Raw genomic sequence first — 21,020 nt, forward strand, 5'->3', positions numbered from 1 at the left:
ATCCAATAAATCCTTTCACCTTTTGAATCCAAGGTTAGAATAATTCCTTGAATTCAAAAGGAGGCCTTGCCTAAAAGATTCAAACGAAAAAAGATCCATATAAGTTGGAGATTTGTACCAGCAGTTATTATAGTTTCTTATTCGACAAAATGCGCAAAACCCATTCTTATCCTAGATGTTGTATTGTAGGCCTTCCTCGTCCTTCTGCACCCCATAAATTTGAAAATTCTCACTCTATTCTATTTGAATTATACAATGCAGAAATCAAAGTGTCTATTGGATTGCACAATCCAAAGAGACTTTCGGATTACAGAAGAAATGTATGAAGTGCAGAAAGAAATATCCTTGTTTACAATGTTCAATGAGATGTACATCCGTGTTGGTTGCCAAACGGCAAATAACACCCTTAATCTACAGAAAAGAATCCAAACGTTACGTTTCAAATAAAAAGGGTCATAAGCATTAACATCCTCAACGTCAAATTTTACATGTCTCTCCCATCTTAAGAAAAATTATACATATGAATATCATTTTTTCGCGAATTGATCCAAACAATCATTCTTCTGCACAACATAAATTTTGTATCAAAAAGGAATAAAAAATAGAATGATCAATTTAAGTACAGCTCAACTTGAAATGAGATAAATTTAACGAAGCGATGTATTTTGCCAGATCCTCCCCCCATCTTCTGCTTCTGTAATTTTCATCGTGAGAAGAAGCCTTTATCTCATTGATCAGTGCAGAATCTATAGTGGTAGTAAAGGTGCAATACCACTTAAAAGAATATGCAGAGGCAATTTGCGTAATTTAAATAGCATGCACCAAAACCTTTATGTGTTCAGGTCCTCAGACATTGCAGAAGGTATACAATGTGTGGTGAGGATGTCTAAGGTTGCAGCCTTTGCCGTACTGGCCTTTAACACTACTATCTGCAGAAAAGGGTAATTAGAATTTCAAAATCAGACATATGATAGCAATAAATTTATAGAACACTATAGATTTAATTTGAATAACTGGAAAAGAATAAAATTTATAATAGATATGTCCAATAAGTTAAAAACCTTATCAGAATCTTTTCATCTCTCTTCCCTCGTCTGAATAGTTTCACAAAATTTTCTTATGTGCAATGTTATGAAAGAAAACAACACACAAGATTAAAAAGCACGGTAATCTTCATATAAATTAGTACCTTCTTATTTAAAATAGTTGTGTAACTTGTTAGGATTATAAGTATGGTAACCATATGTTGGATAGTCGTATTAATCGTTGTCACCCCTTGCCTGCCTTAGTTGTGGCCTTAAATGCAACTCAAGGGTGTTTAGTTTCACATCAACTAGAGATGTGATTAAAAAAAAGTTAATAAAACTTGGGCAATCCTCATTTCACAAGTTGATTCTGAAGGGTTAAGAGTTAGATACTGAGCCCAAATTCTAAGACCATAAAAACTAACAATTTTCTTTCAGACAAAACAAGTTAGAGACATATTTCTATTTAATGAGGAACACAATGAACCAATTGGAATATGTCAATGAGGGAAAACCTGTTGGTATTCCAGATCAAACTTTAGATATTCATCATCACAGCTCTCCACCATGCTGGCCAAGTTCTTCAGGTTCTTCACAGGTTTACCATTGAAAGCAAGAACCTACACACGCAAAGAACAAAACTTAATAGACACTACAGTAATACAAAAAGGTAAAATCTACATGAAATAACTCTTACCTGAGTGTTAACTATCTCCTCATATCCAATATTGATGTCAGACACAAGAACCTAACAATATAGCCCAGTTCAAGTATTAACACCTCTCAATCTGGTGATAAAATAGTAATAAACAAACTAAAAGAATAATAGAGGTAAATCAATGCAGAAACCTGAGAAACAACAACAAGCTGTTCATCAACAGACTGTGCCATAGAATGTAGATGCTTGTTCAAAAGCTTAACCGGTGCATCAAATTCATAATCTTTACCATACTGGATATATGTAAGAAAAAAATCAGAGATTAAAATAATAATAAATCAATGATTAAAAACTAAAGTACAAGATAGTTAAAACATATACAAATTCCCACAAGAAACAAACATATCTGTTTCTCATTCTTACACAAACTATGTAAGCCAAAAATGTAATGCATCTATAACTGCTAAACAAGAATAACATCCATTATCTCTAAACAAGTTGGGGACTTGAATTGATAGTTAATGACTTTTGTTGACATTTGTACTTGGGTCACTTGTTTTCCTTCTTAAACACAAATTTAATGTAAGCAATGTCTTTCAAAATTTCTTCTCAGTTATTAAAAATCAACAGAAGGAATATTTTAATCAAGATTTCACTCTTTTTTTGCCAAAAAGGAATAATTCACAAGTCTTCTTGTGTCCAAACACCATACCAAACTGGTGTTGCAGAAAGAAAAACACACCAATTAAACTAAACTGGAGCATTGTTTTGTTTCAATAAAATGTTTCCAAAATGTTTTTGGAGGGAGACTGTTCTAACATCAACATATCTTACCAGTAAACTACCGTCTAAAATTTTGGGATTTAAGAGACCTATGGATGTGCTTTCCTCTTTTAATCCGTACCTGTCCACTTCCAGTAAACTTCCTCCAAAGGTTTTTGGGAGTCTCATTTATTTGTTCATGTCCATAGTCAAGATAAGGGTAGATACATTTTGTATACGGGCTTGCGCCCATCCCTATGTAATGCTTTGTATGTATATATGTTCCTCAGTTGTGCTAATTGAAAAACAAGGATTAAACACATGCATGCATACCATTTCTCTCTTCACGGTATCAAATTGCAAAAATAGACACCTTATTGAAACAACTCAAACCCTTTTACTTCATGGTTGCGTTTTTCAACAATTTTTGGGTGTTGTTTTAAGTTTTAACAACATGATACTTATCAATGCATGCCATCTTCTATTTTCAACAGCCAAATACCTTACTCTATTTTGTTTCCTTATTAATTTTCCACCCTTTAACTCCTCATGTCTTTGAGTCCACCTATTTTATTCACAATCTCAGTCCTGGTCTTTATAAACTGTCAACTAGGTTTGGTGTGTCAACTTACGCTATCCTTATTATCAAAGCAGATATAAGTGTTTTCCCTTTCATCGTAATCTAATTTCAGCTTATGTCACCTTTGAGTCTTCTCCCTCCTTTGCATCAATTTCCTTCCCTTTTGAGACTTCCCAAGCCCCTATTATGACCCATCTTGTCTTTGATTCCACAAACATATCTAGTGTATCACCAGATCCACCACCGCAGCCTCCCCTCCAGGTTTATCATCACAGAAAGCATTCACGCATTCCTATTGAAACACTATTGACTCTACTGTAATGCCACCTCCTCTGATTGTGCTTCCTAAGTAAGCATGATCTTCCTATTGCCCTTCATAATGGTACACACTCCACTCATCTTCACTTTGATATATCATTGGTTGTCTCCATCCCATTACACTTTCTCTTCAATTTCTATGTCTATTCCTAAAATTGCAGGTGATTTCCATTTTGGTTGTAGATAAGCCATGCTCGATGAACTATGCGCTCTTCAGAACAATGGTACTTGGAATCTTGTTCCTTTGCCTCCTGGGAAGTCAGTTGTTGGTTTCCAGTGGGTCTTCACTATCAAGGTTGAACCTGAAGGCACAGTTGATTGGCTTAAAGCTCGTTTGATGGCAAAAGGTTATATTTGGATATTCAAGTTAGATTTTGGGGACATGTTCTCTTTGGTCACCAAGATGGCCTCTTGTCAGATTATTCTTAGCCATGATTGCTTTCAACGTTGGCCCCTCTACCAATTAGATGGTAAAAATGTCTTCCTACATGCTTATTTGCTTGAGGAAATATATATGGAGCAACCAACTAGGTTTCTTGCTAGGGGGAGTCTTCTAGCCTACTATGTCGTCATTACAAATCTCTATATGGTCTTAAACAGACTCTCATGATGACATGCTTTGGTACATTCAATGCAGAAGTCCAACAATTTAGTGAGACCCAAAGTGAAGCAAGCTATTTTTGTGTTTCACCGTCGATTGTTGGATGTATCTACCTAATAATCTACGTAGACGACATTGTTCTTACAGTTAGCGGTGAGCATGGCAACTAACAAATAAAATAGCACCTTTGTCCTCATTTTCAAACAACAGATCTTGGTAGACTTGGATACTTCGTGAGGATTGAGGTAGCACAATCCAACAATGGAATTATTATTTCCATTAGAAGTTAACATTGAATATTTTAGAGAAGATTGGGCTAATTGCCACACCCATGGTTCCTATTGCCAAATTTCTACTAATCCATAGGGACTTTCAAATCCTGAGGGATGTAAGAGACTGGTTGGATAATTGAACTACGTCACAGTCACTCATCCTAACATCTCCTTTGTGGTCAGTTGGTCTCTACATTCTCCATGTGTAGTACATTAGAATGCAGTCATTTGCAATCTAAATTCCATGAAAGCAACCCCAAGAAAAGGTTTGTTATATGGACATAATAGTCATACCCAATTTGTGGGATACTCAAATGCAGATTGGGCAGGCTCATCTACTAACTATAGATCCACTTTCGGATATTGCGGCGGGCAACAATTGCAGGTAGCAAGTGAAGTATTACGGAAGAAGAAAAGATGAGAAATCTGGTGTGAATTAGAATTATTAGGGAGCAACACTTGTAATATTTTAAATGGGCCAAGTAAGGCCCAAATAAACCTTGTCTAATTAGGGCTTAAATTAATATTGCAGCTCACTTCCTTTTGCAGCGCCACACAACACATCTCCTTGCATTGAATTTGAATAGTTAGGGTTGCAATGATTAAAATATTTGAAATGGGCCAAGTAAGGCCCAAACATATTTACTGCCTCTAAATTGTTTGATATAGGTTTTCTGAAATTAGGGTTTTACTTTTGGGTAGCAGCTCCTTCACTTTCATGCGCCGCACACAACACAAAATCCCATTTATTTTCTCATTTTCTGCCATCTTCACAGCCTCACCGGAGCGCACGCTGCAACCGCGCAAGATCATCAAACCTAGCGCCGATGCTGCCGCACAACATCACCGGCTAAAAACCTCATTCTCTCTGCCTTTTTCACTATTGTCGTTAGTCGTTAGCCTCCCGTGATGCAAAAAGTGGCTGCCATGACAAATTCACATCACCACCGCCATGTTATGGCGGTGATCAGAAAATCTGTTAGGATCCAAGAATTATAAAGAGAAGAAAAAGAAAGGTTTTTATTGAATAGAAAGAAAAGAACAAGAAATAGGAGAGCACTCTCTCCTCCAAGGGTTTCCCCTTCACAAAGAGCTAAAGCTCAATCTACAAAAATATTACACACTCCCCTCCCCCTCTCCTTCTTTCTTATTTATATCTAACTAGCAAATCAAATAACAAACTCATGACTATTCTAATTCTAACTAACTCCTCCTCCTTTATGTGTAACCTAACAATACACTCTTCCAGAAAACAACCTTGTCCTCAAGGTTGGAACAGTGGAACCTTTTCTCCGAGGCTCATCTTCAACACCATGATCTTTATCTACGCTTCCTGGAAGTATTTTGTGATATTGTCTATCTTAGGGAGGGAACCCATTGGCTACTGCATGCAAATTCAGGTTTGGAGGCTTAGGTGGTGGTGGGAATGAGTGGGGGTTTTGTATAAAAGTCTCTGCACCCAGTAAGTTGAAATTCCAAGATTCTGATGTCATTGATGTTCTAGCCACCTTCATTATCAAATCTTGATTCCACAATGATTTCTTATGCTTATGAAGTAAATCTGAATTTGAGAAAAAATGATGCTTGGTTGCATCTCCACCTTCAAATTTCTTACTGGATAGCTCTATAATTGGCCTCTCAAGAAAAAGATCATTACAGCACATAGTCTTCACTTTCTTTATTGATGCATCCCCTTCTGCCCTTATCATTTCAGTTTCTCTTGCAAATCTCACTTCATTTTTGGTTTTTTCTTCGCTGCAGAGAATGTGATTCTTCATATCTGAACCTTCTCCAACATCTTGGATCCTCTTCTCTTCATCATTAACATATTTCTCTCCTCCCTCCGAGATTCTGTCCCCTTTCTTGATGTCCCACAACAATTCTTTAATTTCTTTCAAGTCCAGAAGGCTTTCCTTCAAGAACATTGTGTCCGCTCTAACAGATTTCTTTCCTCCCTCAGACATTTTGTCCCCTTTCTTGATGTCCCACAGCATTTCTTTTAATTCTTTCAGGTCCAGCTTCAACCCAGTAATGTCTGCTCTCATTTCCGCAATCCATCTTCCTTGTTCACTGGTCAACTCCTCCAATGCAGCGGTCCTCTGTTCCATCCTCTTTGTGTATCCTAACAATCTCTCTTGTTCAGATCCGGCAGGTCGGACCAATTTGTTAGGATCCATGAATTATAAAGAGAAGAAAACGAAAGGTTTTTATTGAATAGAAAGAAAAGAACAAGAAATAGGAGAGCACTCTCTCCTCCAAGGGTTTCCCCTTCACAAAGAGCTAAAGCTCAATCTACAAAAATATTACACACTCCCCTCCCCCTCTCCTTCTTTCTTATTTATATCTAACTAGCAAATCAAATAACAAACTCATGACTATTCTAATTCTAACTAACTCCTCCTCCTCTATGTGTAACCTAACAAAATCCACCATTGCTTTCCGACATGGCGCCGCCATAATCAGTTATTAATTACACTGGTAACAACTTGACCTCCTAGAAAAACACGAAACAGAATTTGGTGGCAAGATCTACTACAGAGTGATGGATTCTACCTCTTGTTAGCTTATTTGGCTCAAAGAGTTTCTTAAAAGACTGAGGTTTGGGGAAGTTACACAAATGACTCATTTGTGAAAACAAAGTTACTCTTCATATTGCCCCAAATTTAAGTATTTCACTAGAGGACCAAACATATCAAGCTAGAATGCCATTTCATTTGAGAAGAGATTTTATCTGAAGACATTACCACTCAATTTGTTAATGCTAACAAGCTTGGTGCATATGATTTATACACTCTAGCATGAAAGGGAATGTAAGATATACTATAGATAGATTTTGTATATGGGCTTGAGTCTATCCCTGTGTAATGCTTTGTACAATATATGAATATATGGTCCTTGACTATGCTTATACTCAACGTGATTGTATTACATGAATGTATACCATTTCTCTCAACATATAACCAATTCATCAGCTATGAACTCCATAAAGTGTAAAGCCCCAAGAAGCATCATAAGTTCAAAACAAACAATTACATGAGTTAACACAAATATTCTGCTTATGGCAGTGAGATAAGAAAACATGTGAATTCAATCCATACAATAGCAAACAATTGTTAGCTTACAGCTCCCCATAAATCACAAGAAAATTAGGCAGAAAGAGAAGTGATGAGGCAGACAAAACAGAAGGGTATGGGACTCAGCAAATTTGTACAGGCAGCATATGCAAAACCAGAAAAAACAAGCACTAAAGATCTACTCACCTCAGATCGAAGATAGGGGACAGAAACAGCAGTAAAAACAAATCCAGCAATGATGTAATACGAAGGAGGCCTGCCTTTGATGTGTGCTGGAACAAGTCGCTTATGTGTTGCAAGTTTTATGTTAAATTCGAGTATCTGTGAATCCCGGAGAACCTTTACTTGAGCTCTATCCCCAGTGTACTTCTGAGAGACAAGGTAACTGAAACCAATGCGCTCCCCATGCCTGAATGGAACTACAAATTTATCCCAGAATTAGATTTTACAAACTGCTAGTACAAAAGGCTGCAGTTGATTGGTAAGGTTCAGGAGAAGCAAAGCAAAACATCAACAATGGTTTCCAGTGGTGCATTGAATTAAAAAATATGGAAAATATAGCAATTTAAATCACATTTTTAACATCATTTCTAACATAAATCATAAATCAGCAACACCTTTTTTAATATCTTTTGTATTCCATCCAATGTTTTCAAATGTCCCAAAAACCATTAGGGAGAGGGAGGTGGCAGGGTTGAGTAAATATTAAGTGTTTATAAGTGAGGTAAGTGTATCTTACCACCAAGCTATGATAATTGTTCATATGAATTGATATATCTCCAGTTAATAAAGTTAAATTATCGTGATTTATTACTATTTTATTTTATAACTTAAATACTAATGTCCTCTAGAGTAAATAACTTAAATATTAATATATTTTTTATCTTTCCATAAGATATTTACTTCTGGATTTTGTATTGATACATTTCTATCTCCATGATATATGAATATTTGATCTGGGTTGAAATCTGTTATTAATGAGAATAGTAACTGTAAGAAATACAATAGTTCAAAATATTAGTATAGGATTCAAAAAAAGCTCGAGTAACTTGACAGAGCACTCAGCTCTGTGTGTGTGTATTAAAACATCAAGTTGAGTACCCTAAGAGAAAGAAAAGTACAAGAGACTGTGCCACTTATGGCAACAGGTTACAACCAGAATTGAGAATAGAAAACAAGTTTTGCAGTCATTATGACAAAGAATATATAAAAACATAAGTCTAACACTCCCCCCATCAGTATGAACCAAGCTTGAAACATATGAACTGAATTTGAGGCCCTTTCAAAGGCTTGGTCAAGACATCAACATTGTTGATTATTTGAGCTGATGAAGTCAGTAGAAATTTTCTAATGTTGGAGATCGCACATCAACTAGAGATATGGTAAAATTATAGTATATAAGTGAATGCAAACTTCACCTTACAAGTCAATTTTATGAGGTTGATTTATGCTTAAAGTCCACTTTCTAAGATAATATAAGAGTCTATCCTAGTGAGATTTATTGGATGTAATGTGTCATCTTAGTGAGTTTATGCCTAACTCAACCTTACAAAAATGGCTTGTAAGGTAAGGCTTGCACCCTACTTATATATTATGATTTGGTCATATTCCCATTCAATGTGGGGATCTCCAACAAGTGGGTGCAAACCTTACCTTCCATGCACAGATTTTGTGATATTGAAGTAGACTTGATGTCCACTATCTAAGACTTAAAACAGCAATCTCTCCCAAAATAAAATGACAGTCATCTTTACATGCTTAGTTCTTTCATGAAACACTAGACTACACGTAACAGAAGAGCTACCTAATTGCCACAATATACCTTAATACCGACTAGCACATTTAGCTAATATGAATATTACAATGGACAATTGTACACTAACAATTCTCACCTAAACACCTGTACATTAACATACAAGCAAACAGCTGGACAGCTGTACACTAACAATTCTTACTAACAGTGTTGAATATCACCAAATGGACCCAAGGCTTCTTCTACCCGTGAGACACCATTTCTGAACAACCATTTTGTGATGCCATTCCGCGACAACCAAAGTGGCCCCCATGGACCGCCATGCAAAAACCAATTTGCCACCGCCTTATTGTGGCGGTCAATGATAAATCTAGCACCGATTTCAACCATGGTGCCACCATGGTCGATAATTGATACCACTAATATGGGCTTATTGAAATAACATTTTTTTCTTCAAAATATTTAGTTGCCTACTATGACACCGAGGGTGGGGTGTTTAATACTAAAAAAGGTTAATTCTTTGTATCAAAATACCATACAATTTTGAATGGGTAGTGGATCGAACTAAATTGGTACAAAAATTAGAACATGTACAACACACCGCACAGGCCAAAGCCATCGAAACACAAAGAATCTTTAAATTCTAACATGGCCTCAACCATGACTATGACCCAATTATGGTACAGATCTTAAGGAAAGAAAAACTGCCTCCTTTGTCAGAAGTTATTTATATTGTACGGAGATAAGAAACTCGAAAGACTATCATGCTTAATGGAGGAATTTCCCTCCAACACAGGCTTCACCACAATAGGAAAGGGGCCTCCTATGTAGTCTATGAATAGTTTGATAGTTTATAAATTTGTGCAAGTATCATACTCACTATGTTTAAATTTATGGATAGTGAACCACAACTTACCTCTTGCCTTACCTGATCAAAAATTGTTGTTATATAACATAATAAGGACTTATTTGGTAGCCAAGATATAATAAGATTATATTTCCTATTGTAATAAATTATTTGGTACATCGACAAAATTTGATTTCCTTATCCTATTGTCTCTCCGTTGGAGAATCCACATCAAATCCAGATAAGGCTAAATTATAGTATACAAGTGAGGGCAAAACTCACCTTACTAAGTTGGTTTAGTAAGGATGAGTTAAGCTTAAACTCACTTCCTAAAATCATATCAAAGTCATTCAGAGTCTATCCTAGCGAAGTTTGTGGAGCCTATTATGCACCTGCTATCGGGCCACTATTAGACCACTCACATTCCACACACCCTTAGCGTGTTAACTCAGTAGTAAACTCGGTTTTTATTAAACTCGGCAAAATTGGAGTAAACTCGGTGAACTTGATTAAACTTGAGACTCTTCTCCGAGTTGGCGAATTCAGCTAGGTTTTCGTTTTAACCCAAAACAGTGTGTTTAGGTTCACTTTTCGTTTTGGTTTCATGCTCGTTTTGGTGTTGTTGCATCTTCTCTGGAGTGCGGAGGTCGTGTGTCATCTCTGAACAAGTGCGGCGGTGGTGGCGATCAAGCAGAGCAAATCACGTGATGGTGGCGATTGTGCAGAGCAGGTCGCACGGTGGTGGTTTTTGTGCGGTCGTGTGGTTGCAGTGGTTGCGCGTTGCGGTGGTCGCGGGTGGCAGGTCAACGGTGGTGTTGTTCATCATGTAAGAGAGATGGGTAGTGATGTGCTGGAATTAGGGTTGCATTGTTCTGTGGTATGATTCAGGGAATTAGGGCTCTATTTTTTTTGTGGGCTGCACTAAATTTGGTTTTTTTTACTTAACTAAAGTGCAGATTTTTTTGTTTGTTGTACTCTGTTTTTTGTTTCCAATTGGGAAAACTTGGTGTAAATATTTTTTTCATGTGAAGTAAACTCTTACGAGTTTACGAGTTGAGTCGATGAGCTCCCACGAGTCTACGTAAACTGTCAAGTTTGACAACCTTGATCTAGTCATGTGCTCGAGATGCACATGTCTCGACATGAGAGGGGTGTGTCACATTAACTAAAGATAAGACCAATTTACAGTATATAAGTAGGGGCAATCTCACCTTACAAGCCGGTTTTGTGATGTTGAATTAGGCATAATCCAATTAAGACTATCTTATCTTATTAGTGTAGTGTATTTTTTATCGTAAAGGGAACCAAGTTAGCAGGCAGCAAGATAGGATCGTAGACTTCCTTCCAACTGTCACACCACTCCACCTCCATTACAACCACCATCCTCATCAACCTAGTCATGGTTGTTCCATTGTAGCCACCACCTTCATAGATATTGCCTCCATTATAATCATCATCTCAAACATAGCAACGACCAGCACACCACAGTTGTTATAACAACCGCCACCATTGTTGCCAAAACTAATGTCACAACTTTCACCATTGTTATCATCATTATTTTTTTGTCATCGTTGTCATCATGTATCTCTATCGTAACAACCATCACTATACAATCACAACCAACATTGTCACCACTTCCGTCATCATCATTGTAACCACAACTACCATCAACAACCACCACAACCTTCACCAATGTTATTGATGTCACTGTCCTCATCACCATCATCATCTTATTATTTTATCATTGTCACCATTGACATTTTCACCATTGTTATTGATATCACCATCATTATCGTCACCATTGCTACCATCTCATTATTATTGTCGCCAGCACCACAATTTATTATTATTGGAACATTATCATGGTGTGCACCAAACATTGGATAGGATTAATACTTATTTTGCTTTTAACATATCATGTTTTTATCCTATCATTGTACTTCACCTGCTATCTTTGTAATTTTTCCTATCTTACTATATTCTGCCCAACAACAAAAATCCTAACGCGTAACATACATGGAAAGTACCACCTTAAATCAATTAATTTAATGCTTCCTCATTTGATTAAAACATCAAAATAAATTATCACAGCCCACGCTATTTCTTGAAAATGCAGTGATGTCTGAAAAACTTGAATTCATGGTCAGCTATTTGTTTACAAGAAAAGCACGTGGCATGTGTTACAGTTATAGCATTAAAGATTGCATCTTTATAATTACAGAAATAGAGATCACATAGAGTAAATACTCAAATTGGTCTCTGAAATATGAGTGTTGGCTGTTAGTTTCTTGATTAAAATTTACATGTAAATGGGTTCTTGAAAAATTAATTTTCTTGCATATGATACACCAAATATATTACCATGCTATCATACAAACACACTGTTTCAACTCAATGCTTCTATTTTTTTTCTTATAGTTCAACAACATGCATAAATCATCTTAATGTGATCACTATTTGTTACTGAATAAAAACAAGGTAGATTACCTGTTCCATCATTGGCAATATTGACCCCATCAAAACTGAGAATTATATCAGATGGCTTCAAAACATGAGATTCTGGAGCCGTTGGTTCAATTCTTCTAATACGCACACCTTTTTTATCTGGTCCCATACCCATTGACATTCGCAAATCAGGATTTTCCATCTTCTGCCACTCAACTCCAAGGATTGGAAATCCTGACAGCCAAGTTAAAGACAACTTTATTTAAAATCATGTTATAAAAGACAAACTAGAGTAGACAAATATGTAAAAGCCATTAGTTGAGGAAAAAACTACAACATAAACAATAAAAAAACTAAGGCAACAACAGTTCAATAAATATTGTCTATAGAATTCCAGTTATTCTTTCTACTTCACTTAACCTATCTATTTATCATGTATCTCTATTATCTATTTACTCGTTTTTATCCGAGCAAATTTTGGTCTTGTCTTCCCCTTAAAAAGAATTGTGTCAGGCACAATTATAAAAGCTTTATAGAATGGAAGGCACTTTCTAAATGAAAAAAAAAACATTAACAAGTAAATGAGGAGTTTTTAGATAGATAATTTTAGTAACTTTCTTTCTTATTCTCTATCCCATACCGAGATCCAAGAATACATTTCCAAAAGTTTTAGCATAAAAACTAACTTTTAAGCTTCTTAAACCATAGGAAAGATAGAAGCATTGAGCTGAAACCGTGAGTTTCTAAGATAGCACAGGTACTTTATTTATATTGAGAAAAAGGAATTAGTACAATAAATACATTATATCTTCTAATAACAAAATTTTGATACAGAAATAAATAAAAATATTTCTAATAATACATATAAAATCTAAATACTCTTGATTATATAAAATCAATTCCTTGTATCTATAGTTATAACACTCTTCAAGTTGCAGCATATAAGTGATGTGTCCATCTTGTTGCAAATATAATCAATCATTGGTCCTCTTAGAGACTTGGTGAATTCGTTAGCCAAATCTTCACTCAAGTTGACAATCTAGTAGTGATGTCTTGAGACTAGTATTTCTCTTAACCCACTTTAATGTTTGGTCCTCTCATGAAAGACATGATCAAAGGCAATGTGTAATGCTGCTTGATTGTCACATACAAGGTGCATATAGGAACTTTCTTCAAATTTAAGCTCTTTGAGGAGTTGTTATAACCCTATGAGATCACAATGACTAATGTCATTGCCCTATACTCTGCTTTTGCACTTAATCATGCCATAACATTTTGATTCTTATTTCCCCACAATATTAAATTACCTCCAACAAGAACACAGTACCCAAAAGTGGAGCATGTATTGCTTGGTCACTGTACCGACCAGGTAGTCGGAAGTGATGACGTGGCAGTAAGCGATAATATAGGCGTGTTGAGCGGAACACCTGGTTCACGGAAGGGAAATACATCGGGAAGTCTGTCTAGTCGCCAATCGTTAAGTTGGCGTTCTCCGATCTCTAGCATATCTAACCGGCGGTCACCAGGCTTGTGTCATAGTCGCCGTATGTGAGCTTAGGCGACCAAGTGATCAGAGACCGCCGAAAGAGGGACATTGCCGAAAGATCAGGAAGGCTTGTTTAGGGCCTTCAAGGGGTACGAGTACGAAGGACGAGGTTATCAGATGGTCATTCCTTGGCCAGAGGTCGAGGCAAAGGAACAGTTTACCAGAACATGCATGATGTGCAAGTAAAGCAGATCGTGATAGCAGCAGGCGAGACCACAGAGAAGGTGTACATGGTGACACCCCGTACTCGCCGCTTAAGGGGTCGCGCTCCAAGGAAGCTGTAGTTACTCCTCGCATGGGTAACTTAGCCGAATAGCTTGAAAAGTAGAGGTGACACTCAAGTAGAAGGTGGCTCCAGATGGTGACACGTGTACAGCTGGATGCGAGCCACGTGTCCAGAGGTGTAACCGTCAGGAAAGAGAAAATGCACAGGTATATAAGGAATTCTAATGAACTTCTGAGGTACGCGCGTTTAGAACACTTCTTTACGCTTTTGAGAACACTTGAGTACGCTGAGAGAGCATTTGCACGGTTCCTTGAGTTTTAGCTTTTTTCTCTTAGTATTTGGTGATTCCGTCACTGACTTGAGCGTCGGAGCGCGATCGGCCGCAGCGGCGCCACTCTGTCTTTTTCAGGTACTTGCGGAGAATCGAGGTGTGAAGGACGGAAGCTAACGTGGTGCGAAGCTGATCGAGAGAAGATACCTTTGACGTGGCAAGACTCTTGCACTCGAGTCAACCGGCAGGATCAGTCACCCTGACAAATCAGCATCAAAATACTCAACTATTTGAGTATTTCACTTATCTTCATAAATGAAGCCTTTTCGAAGAGCTTTCTTACTATACTTCAACCAAATGGTATCGACAAGCAAAGTTTAAAAATTGACTTACTATGCTCACTGCAAAAAGCAATGTCAAGACAAGTCACAGTGAGGTTATTTAGTTTACCAACGAAGCTGCGACATCTCCCAGGATCAAAATATGGTTCTCCATGGTCAAGTACAAATTTGACACTCAGATCCATTGGTGTGCCCACAGTCTTAGCATTTATCATCTATGTTTCTTCTAGAATGTCGAGAGCATATTTTCTTTGAGATATGACCAAACTATCCTTAGATTGTGCAACTTCTCTACGAAGGAAATACTTTAAGTGTCCAAGACTTTTTGTCTAAACTTTTAAGGAAGATATTATTTAAGTTGTGCAATATTGTCCTTATCATGTGATAACAATGTTGTCCACATATACAATAAGATAGATGCATCCTCAAGGAGAATGATGATAAAACAGAGAATGATTAGCATCACTTTGTATCATTCTAAATTGTTGGATGTGTCACCAAAGATGCCCACACCATGTAGGGGTGATTGCTTATTGCCATATAGAGACATGTATACAAACATACTATATTAGACGACTTCCCCTAAGCAACAAATCCAAAAGGTTGCTCCCTGTAAACTTCATCAAGATCACCATAGAAATGCTTTTTTTATGTCAAGCTACAAAGACCAATGGTGAATAGTTGCAATGGAAAAGAGAAGTCAAATGGATGTCATTTTGGCAACCGGAGATGTACAATATTGGCCATAGATTTATTTGTATCCTTTGGCAACCAACCGACCTTTATAGCAATCAATATTACCATCAAGACTTGTTTCAAAAGTATACAACTAGCAACACCCAACAATTGATTTGCCCGCTAGGAAAGGAACCAACTCACAATACCACTACTTTGAAGGGCACACATCTCATCAATCATCACTTGTCACCACATTAGGTCAGATGAAGTTTCACCTAGAGACTTAAGAATATAAATACAAGGTAACAAGGACAAACAAGTACAATGTATGGTGGAAAGTTGATGATAACTAAGGTTTGTAAAAAGAGAAGGGTTACGGATAAAACATGTACCTTTTGGCACATGAATAGGCCAATCATTTTCAAAGGAGACTAGATCTAGAATGGATCTTGTACTAGAATTTCAATAGACCATGAACAATGTTGATATACCTGAAGAGCTACTCGAAAAGCATCCCAAGTTATGAACAAGTCATTTGGTGGTGATGAAGGAATATTGACAATGGTGAAAATATGACAACATATGTCATCATTAGAATGAATAGTTACATATGGAATAGACTCAAAAAAAGACTTTAATAGATACAAAATACCTACGAAGATCAAGAGAGAAACATTGATACCCTTTATGATAACGATTATATCCCATGAAGAGGGCATTTGAATGATCGAGGGCAGCATGCAGCCACCCAAAAATAAGCAAAGAAAGGACCCTTAAAATGTAGTCAAGCAAGACATGTTAAAGGATCGTGGTACACGCTGAACAAATGTTGTGTCATTGGTATAAAGGGCATGGGCCTCACTCCTAATTGATGCACATGTCTCATGGGGACGAAACATTAGTTTGAGATGTGAATAGTGGATTTGATAAAACTACATAGTTGAGTATCAATCTTTATCCATTGTTCTCAACTTTCCATAGGAATGTATTCAACAATGGTAGTGAGAAGGGATTTGTAGCCCAACCCACTAAACCATTACCCGATTTCAGAAGAAGTGGAATAGTTAGATCCATCCATCTTCTCAATACTAATAATATGGTTAGAAAAGATGGGAGAATTTGTTTTGGAGGTTGAGAAGTGTTGGAAGACAGATTTTTTCCTAAAAGCTGGAAAAAAAATATAACCTAAAGAGAGAGAAAAGTAGATCGGACCACCAAACGAGGATGGGTGGCTTGCATCCACAGTTGGATAAATTGTATGGTGCAATCCCAACATTGTGTTCACCGGAACAGTAAAGCATACCTAGGAGAAAGGCTCAAAAAACAAAATTGCTTCGAAGATAGTGAGTGTATCGGGCCAACATGGTTTAAAATAGGCTCTAGATACTATGTTAAACTCTAGGAAAGAGATAAACATTAAGCTGAAACTATGTTACTTTGAGACAACACATGTATTTTATCTATATTGAGATAATGGAATCGGTAAATACATAGAGGAGAATTGATATCCTTTAATAACAAAGATACGATATGGAAATAAATATAAGTGTTCCTAATAATACATATAATAATCTATATATTTTTTATTATATAGGATCAGTTCCTTAATTCTATAATTATAAAAAAAGCTTAAAAGAACTGCAAAATTACCAAGCTGCTTTCAGATACCTGTATATGCCCCATTCTTTTCATAGTCTTGGATAAAATGTTGGATAACAGGGGTGGGTATCACATATCCTATATTCTCCACATCTTCATGTTTAAGAGACTGGAATGCAATCCCAACACATTTTCCTTTATCATTGAGAGCAGGGCCACCAGAATTCCCAGAATTTATCGCAGCATCTATCTGCATAGGAATTTGGAGAGACACTTCAACTTAACAAATAAAAATAGACAAATAGGACAGATGGAAAAGTAAAAAGGGGCGTCTTAGAACTTATATTACCTGCAATCCTAGAAGTTCCGTTGAACCGTGAACATAAGAGAGTATTTCCATGCGTGAAACAACACCACTTGTCACAGAGATTGTGTCACCTCCAATTGGATATCCAACAACTGTTACAGCATCTTGCAAGGCAGGCATATCACCAAATTCCACAGGTGAAACTCCCTCCCAGAATTCATCATCACTCACCGTCAACATTGCTGAACCATCATCAAAAGGGTAACAGACATCACAAGATTAATTAATCACATGTATCTGTAAAGTAAACTAACATCTGCAAATCTCAAAAGAAAATGCCAAAGAAATAGGAATGTGGTGGAATTAAGAATACAGAAGAAACCACACAAATTTTGACACGGTGCATCATAATAAAAGAAAAATGACACCTAAGATTGCTAAAAACGAATAAAAGTGGTACTCTCACATAAAAGATCTCCCTTATTTCCCCCATGTTCCCAACCATGCATACCTCAAACATGTTTCCTTCCCTTAACATAACTCTCTAAAATCCAAATAAGGAGTAATCATCAGCATCATTTCCATGCAAGATTTTAAAAACTCGGCCAAAACATTAAGTGTTTTGGAATCCCCAAGTCTTCACAGCTGCAATCCCACCACAATTGCAGCTGCATCTGATAGAGTATTGGGCCCCCAAGACAGCAAGCCCATCAGATAGAAGAAGAAGCCCGCATGGATGAAAGACTATGTTATTTAATAGATTATTAGTATTGTCATGTCTAATTTTGGCTATAGAACTTTAGGGCCCAATGACTTGTATCAGCCCACATCATCTCCTATTTAGGTGATGAGAATCGTAAATAAAAGACAGGAGAAAAGTTTCTTAACCCTAGAGTAGAATATTCAGAGTTAACATCTTTCTTAGCAAGCACAGTAGCTGTAACCTATCATTGGTGCTTTCATTGCTCTCCACCATGCCTCCCTCACGCCAAACTAAGGACCTTGAGGACATTCTCCTCACCATCCAAGAACGTCTTTCAGCCATACAAACACAAATGGAAACCACAGAAGCCAGGCAGACCAACATAGAGGCCAGCAACGAGTTCCTTCAAACCACACTCACCTCCTTGGTAAACCAGGTTTCCTCTAATCTCCCTCCTACTTTTTCCCCACACCAGATAGGGAATAATCATCAGCATCATTTCCATGCAAGGTTTTAAAAACTCAGCCACAATATTAAGTGTTTTGGAATACCCAGAGTCTGCACTATTGCAATCCAACCAAGATTACAGCTTCATCAACCGCATATCAAGGTTTTAAAACCTTGTTAACATAACTCTCTAAAATCCAAATAAGGAATAATCATCAGCATCATTTCCATGCAAGGTTTAAAAAAGTCAGCCACAACATTAACGGATTTTGGAATCCCCGGAATCTCCAGTGCTGCAAAACGACAATTGTTGTTGCATCAACCGCATTGCATTCGTTTTCAATTTCCAGCAATATCAAGAGTCAAAAGGAAACCCTAACTGCAATTTAAAACCTTGTTTACGTGCAAATCCATATCTCCTTTCCTACAATAATCCATTAATTTCCTACACTAGGCATGCAAGTCACATTACCCCCACCCCTCCCTCTCTGTATATAGGAAAGCATGTAAGTTGTGATCACCACATACTGGTAACAAACATAGAACAAAACAAGGCACCAATTAAAAAAATAAAGAATAACACTTACACAACAAAATGTAATGTTCATAATTTCCATCCCTAACATGACAACAAAATATTAAGAAGGATGAGATAAAGTAAAATTGAAATACCGATATCGCACTCGGTCCCGATGGCGAGGACGGTTGCCAGGTATTTGGTATCAGAACCGCGTTTCTTAAGCTTGACCTGTGTGTGATGCTCAACGGAATGCGCGTTTGTGAGAACCCTCCGTCCCCCCACGAGGAACCCGCTGCTGCTCGAGCTATACTGCCTCTTCCTCTGCCACGGCAGCGAGAAATTCGGCTCTGTATGGACGCAGAAGACCTTTACCACCGCGTCCATCGACGGCACCACCTTCACCGCGCCCTCCCACTTCGGTATCAGCTCCGCCGCTGCCACACAGTCCCCGTTCGAATTAGCCAACCGAGAGCTGCGGCGCTCCGGCGACGCCACCTTGATCTTTTTGGGGCGGCCGCGGCGAGACCTCTGGGAATCCGGGTCGTTGGGTTCAACTGCTTCGGCAGTGGTGGTGGTGGTGGTGGTGGCTGGAAGCGAAATGGCGTCGTTTAAGGAGGCGGTGCTGTAGTCTTGGGACGCGGTTTCTTCTTCAGTTGCGGGCTTGGGCTTTCGGCCACGTTTTCTCGTTTCGCCCATGTATTTCCTTGAGTGAAGGACTCACGAATAAAGAGAAACAGGGTTGTTAGGAAAACGAGTCTACGGGATTTAGTATCGCAAGGGAGAACGAAATGGAATTGCTACCTTTTTCTTTTCCTTCAAAATCGGAGAAGGCGACCCCCAAGAGTTCGTCATAAATCTGGACTGTAGTTTGAGTTGGGTCAAGTCTTTTACTTTCTGTAACCCCATCATTTTTCTATGCACCTCCAATTTTTCCAAATGTTTACTCTTTCCTTTTGTAACTACAATCAGCCTCCATTGTTGGTCTTCGTTGATTTTGAACACTGGATACAATCAAAGGTGCTGAAAGTATTCAAGTTAGATGTGTGGTAAGTATTATGGTATATTTTGCAAAGCAATTCAAATAATAATGAAGTTTATTAACTAACTTTTGTATTTCTTTAGGTTATACAATATGCTAATTTGAGATTCATTATTTTTACTAACTTGTAGTTTTAAAATATAAATATAATCTTTCAAAAAAGTATCATCTATACTTACAATGAAAAGTTATGAATTCCATTAAAATAATTTTTAAAATTTTGAATGGACCAATTTATAAGGTAATTTTAAAAGATCGTTTATAATACATGAATTTTATAATACAAGAAGGAAATTCACGTATTCTATAATGGATAATGCATAAGACATTTTCGAATCATCTAATCTAAAATATAGTTTATAGTTTGACATTTCTAGATTGATCAATAAGTATATAGTATAGTTTGACATTTCTATATTGATCAATAAGTATATAGTTTATGTCATGGTAATATGCAAATTACACTTTCAAAATTACTTGTTTGGAAGGTAATATATATATATATATATATATATATATATATATTGCATTCATTTGACAAAATTATAATGAATCATCAATTTTGGAGTAAAATATGATACGAAGAAAATGTATTAAAAGGTATATATGAAGTTAATGATAACATGAAATGTAGTTCTACAATAAATAAAAATATAACAAAATAAGATTGTAGTAAAACCTTCACAATGAACAAAGTAAGTAATATATTTTGTTACTTTTGAAAATGTGACAAATGACATATATTGATATCATAATATATTTATGTGAGTGTTTGATACATGGGAGACTTACTTGAATGGGTTTGTGGAAGCATCATTTAAGTTTGAATTCTTTATTGTCATGTTGATACAACAAATGGCTAAATGGAAGAAAACACATATTTGTTCTTTGGTTGTGAATGAGGCAAAAAATATGGACACTAAAAAAGGATTTATTATTTTTTGTAACTAGATTAAGAAAATATGATTATCCATTTAAATTACATGGAAAACTATAAAACAATGATGG

The 21,020-nt window shown here is 36.9% G+C and overlaps 1 protein-coding gene across 1 annotated transcript; it reads right to left on the reverse strand.

Moving 5' to 3' along the window:
• Positions 1-437: 437 nt before the first annotated feature.
• LOC137823790 (protease Do-like 9) lies at positions 438-20,005 on the reverse strand. Its single transcript, XM_068629061.1, has 9 exons — positions 19,126-20,005; positions 17,346-17,545; positions 17,066-17,246; positions 12,378-12,569; positions 7,477-7,709; positions 1,875-1,976; positions 1,723-1,773; positions 1,541-1,645; positions 438-929 (listed from the first exon to the last, which is right to left on the reverse strand). Exons 1-9 carry the CDS (start codon positions 19,667-19,669, stop codon positions 831-833), a joined length of 1,707 nt encoding a protein of 568 aa, XP_068485162.1. The 5' UTR covers positions 19,670-20,005; the 3' UTR covers positions 438-830.
• Between the last annotated feature and the right edge of the window lie 1,015 nt (positions 20,006-21,020).

Source organism: Phaseolus vulgaris, chromosome 8, assembly GCF_000499845.2.
Source record: "Phaseolus vulgaris cultivar G19833 chromosome 8, P. vulgaris v2.0, whole genome shotgun sequence".
Classification (NCBI taxonomy): domain Eukaryota; kingdom Viridiplantae; phylum Streptophyta; class Magnoliopsida; order Fabales; family Fabaceae; genus Phaseolus; species Phaseolus vulgaris.

Coding starts and splice junctions, on each gene's coding strand:
- LOC137823790 (XM_068629061.1), bottom strand. CDS start 19,669: ATGGGCGAAACGAGAAAACGTGGCCGAAAGCCCAAGCCCGCAACTGAA. Junction 1,774..1,874: donor AGCTTGTTGTTGTTTCTCAG/GTTTCTGCATTG, acceptor CTATATTGTTAG/GTTCTTGTGTCTGACATCAA. Junction 930..1,540: donor TTGATCTGGAATACCAACAG/GTTTTCCCTCAT, acceptor CCTTTTCTGCAG/ATAGTAGTGTTAAAGGCCAG.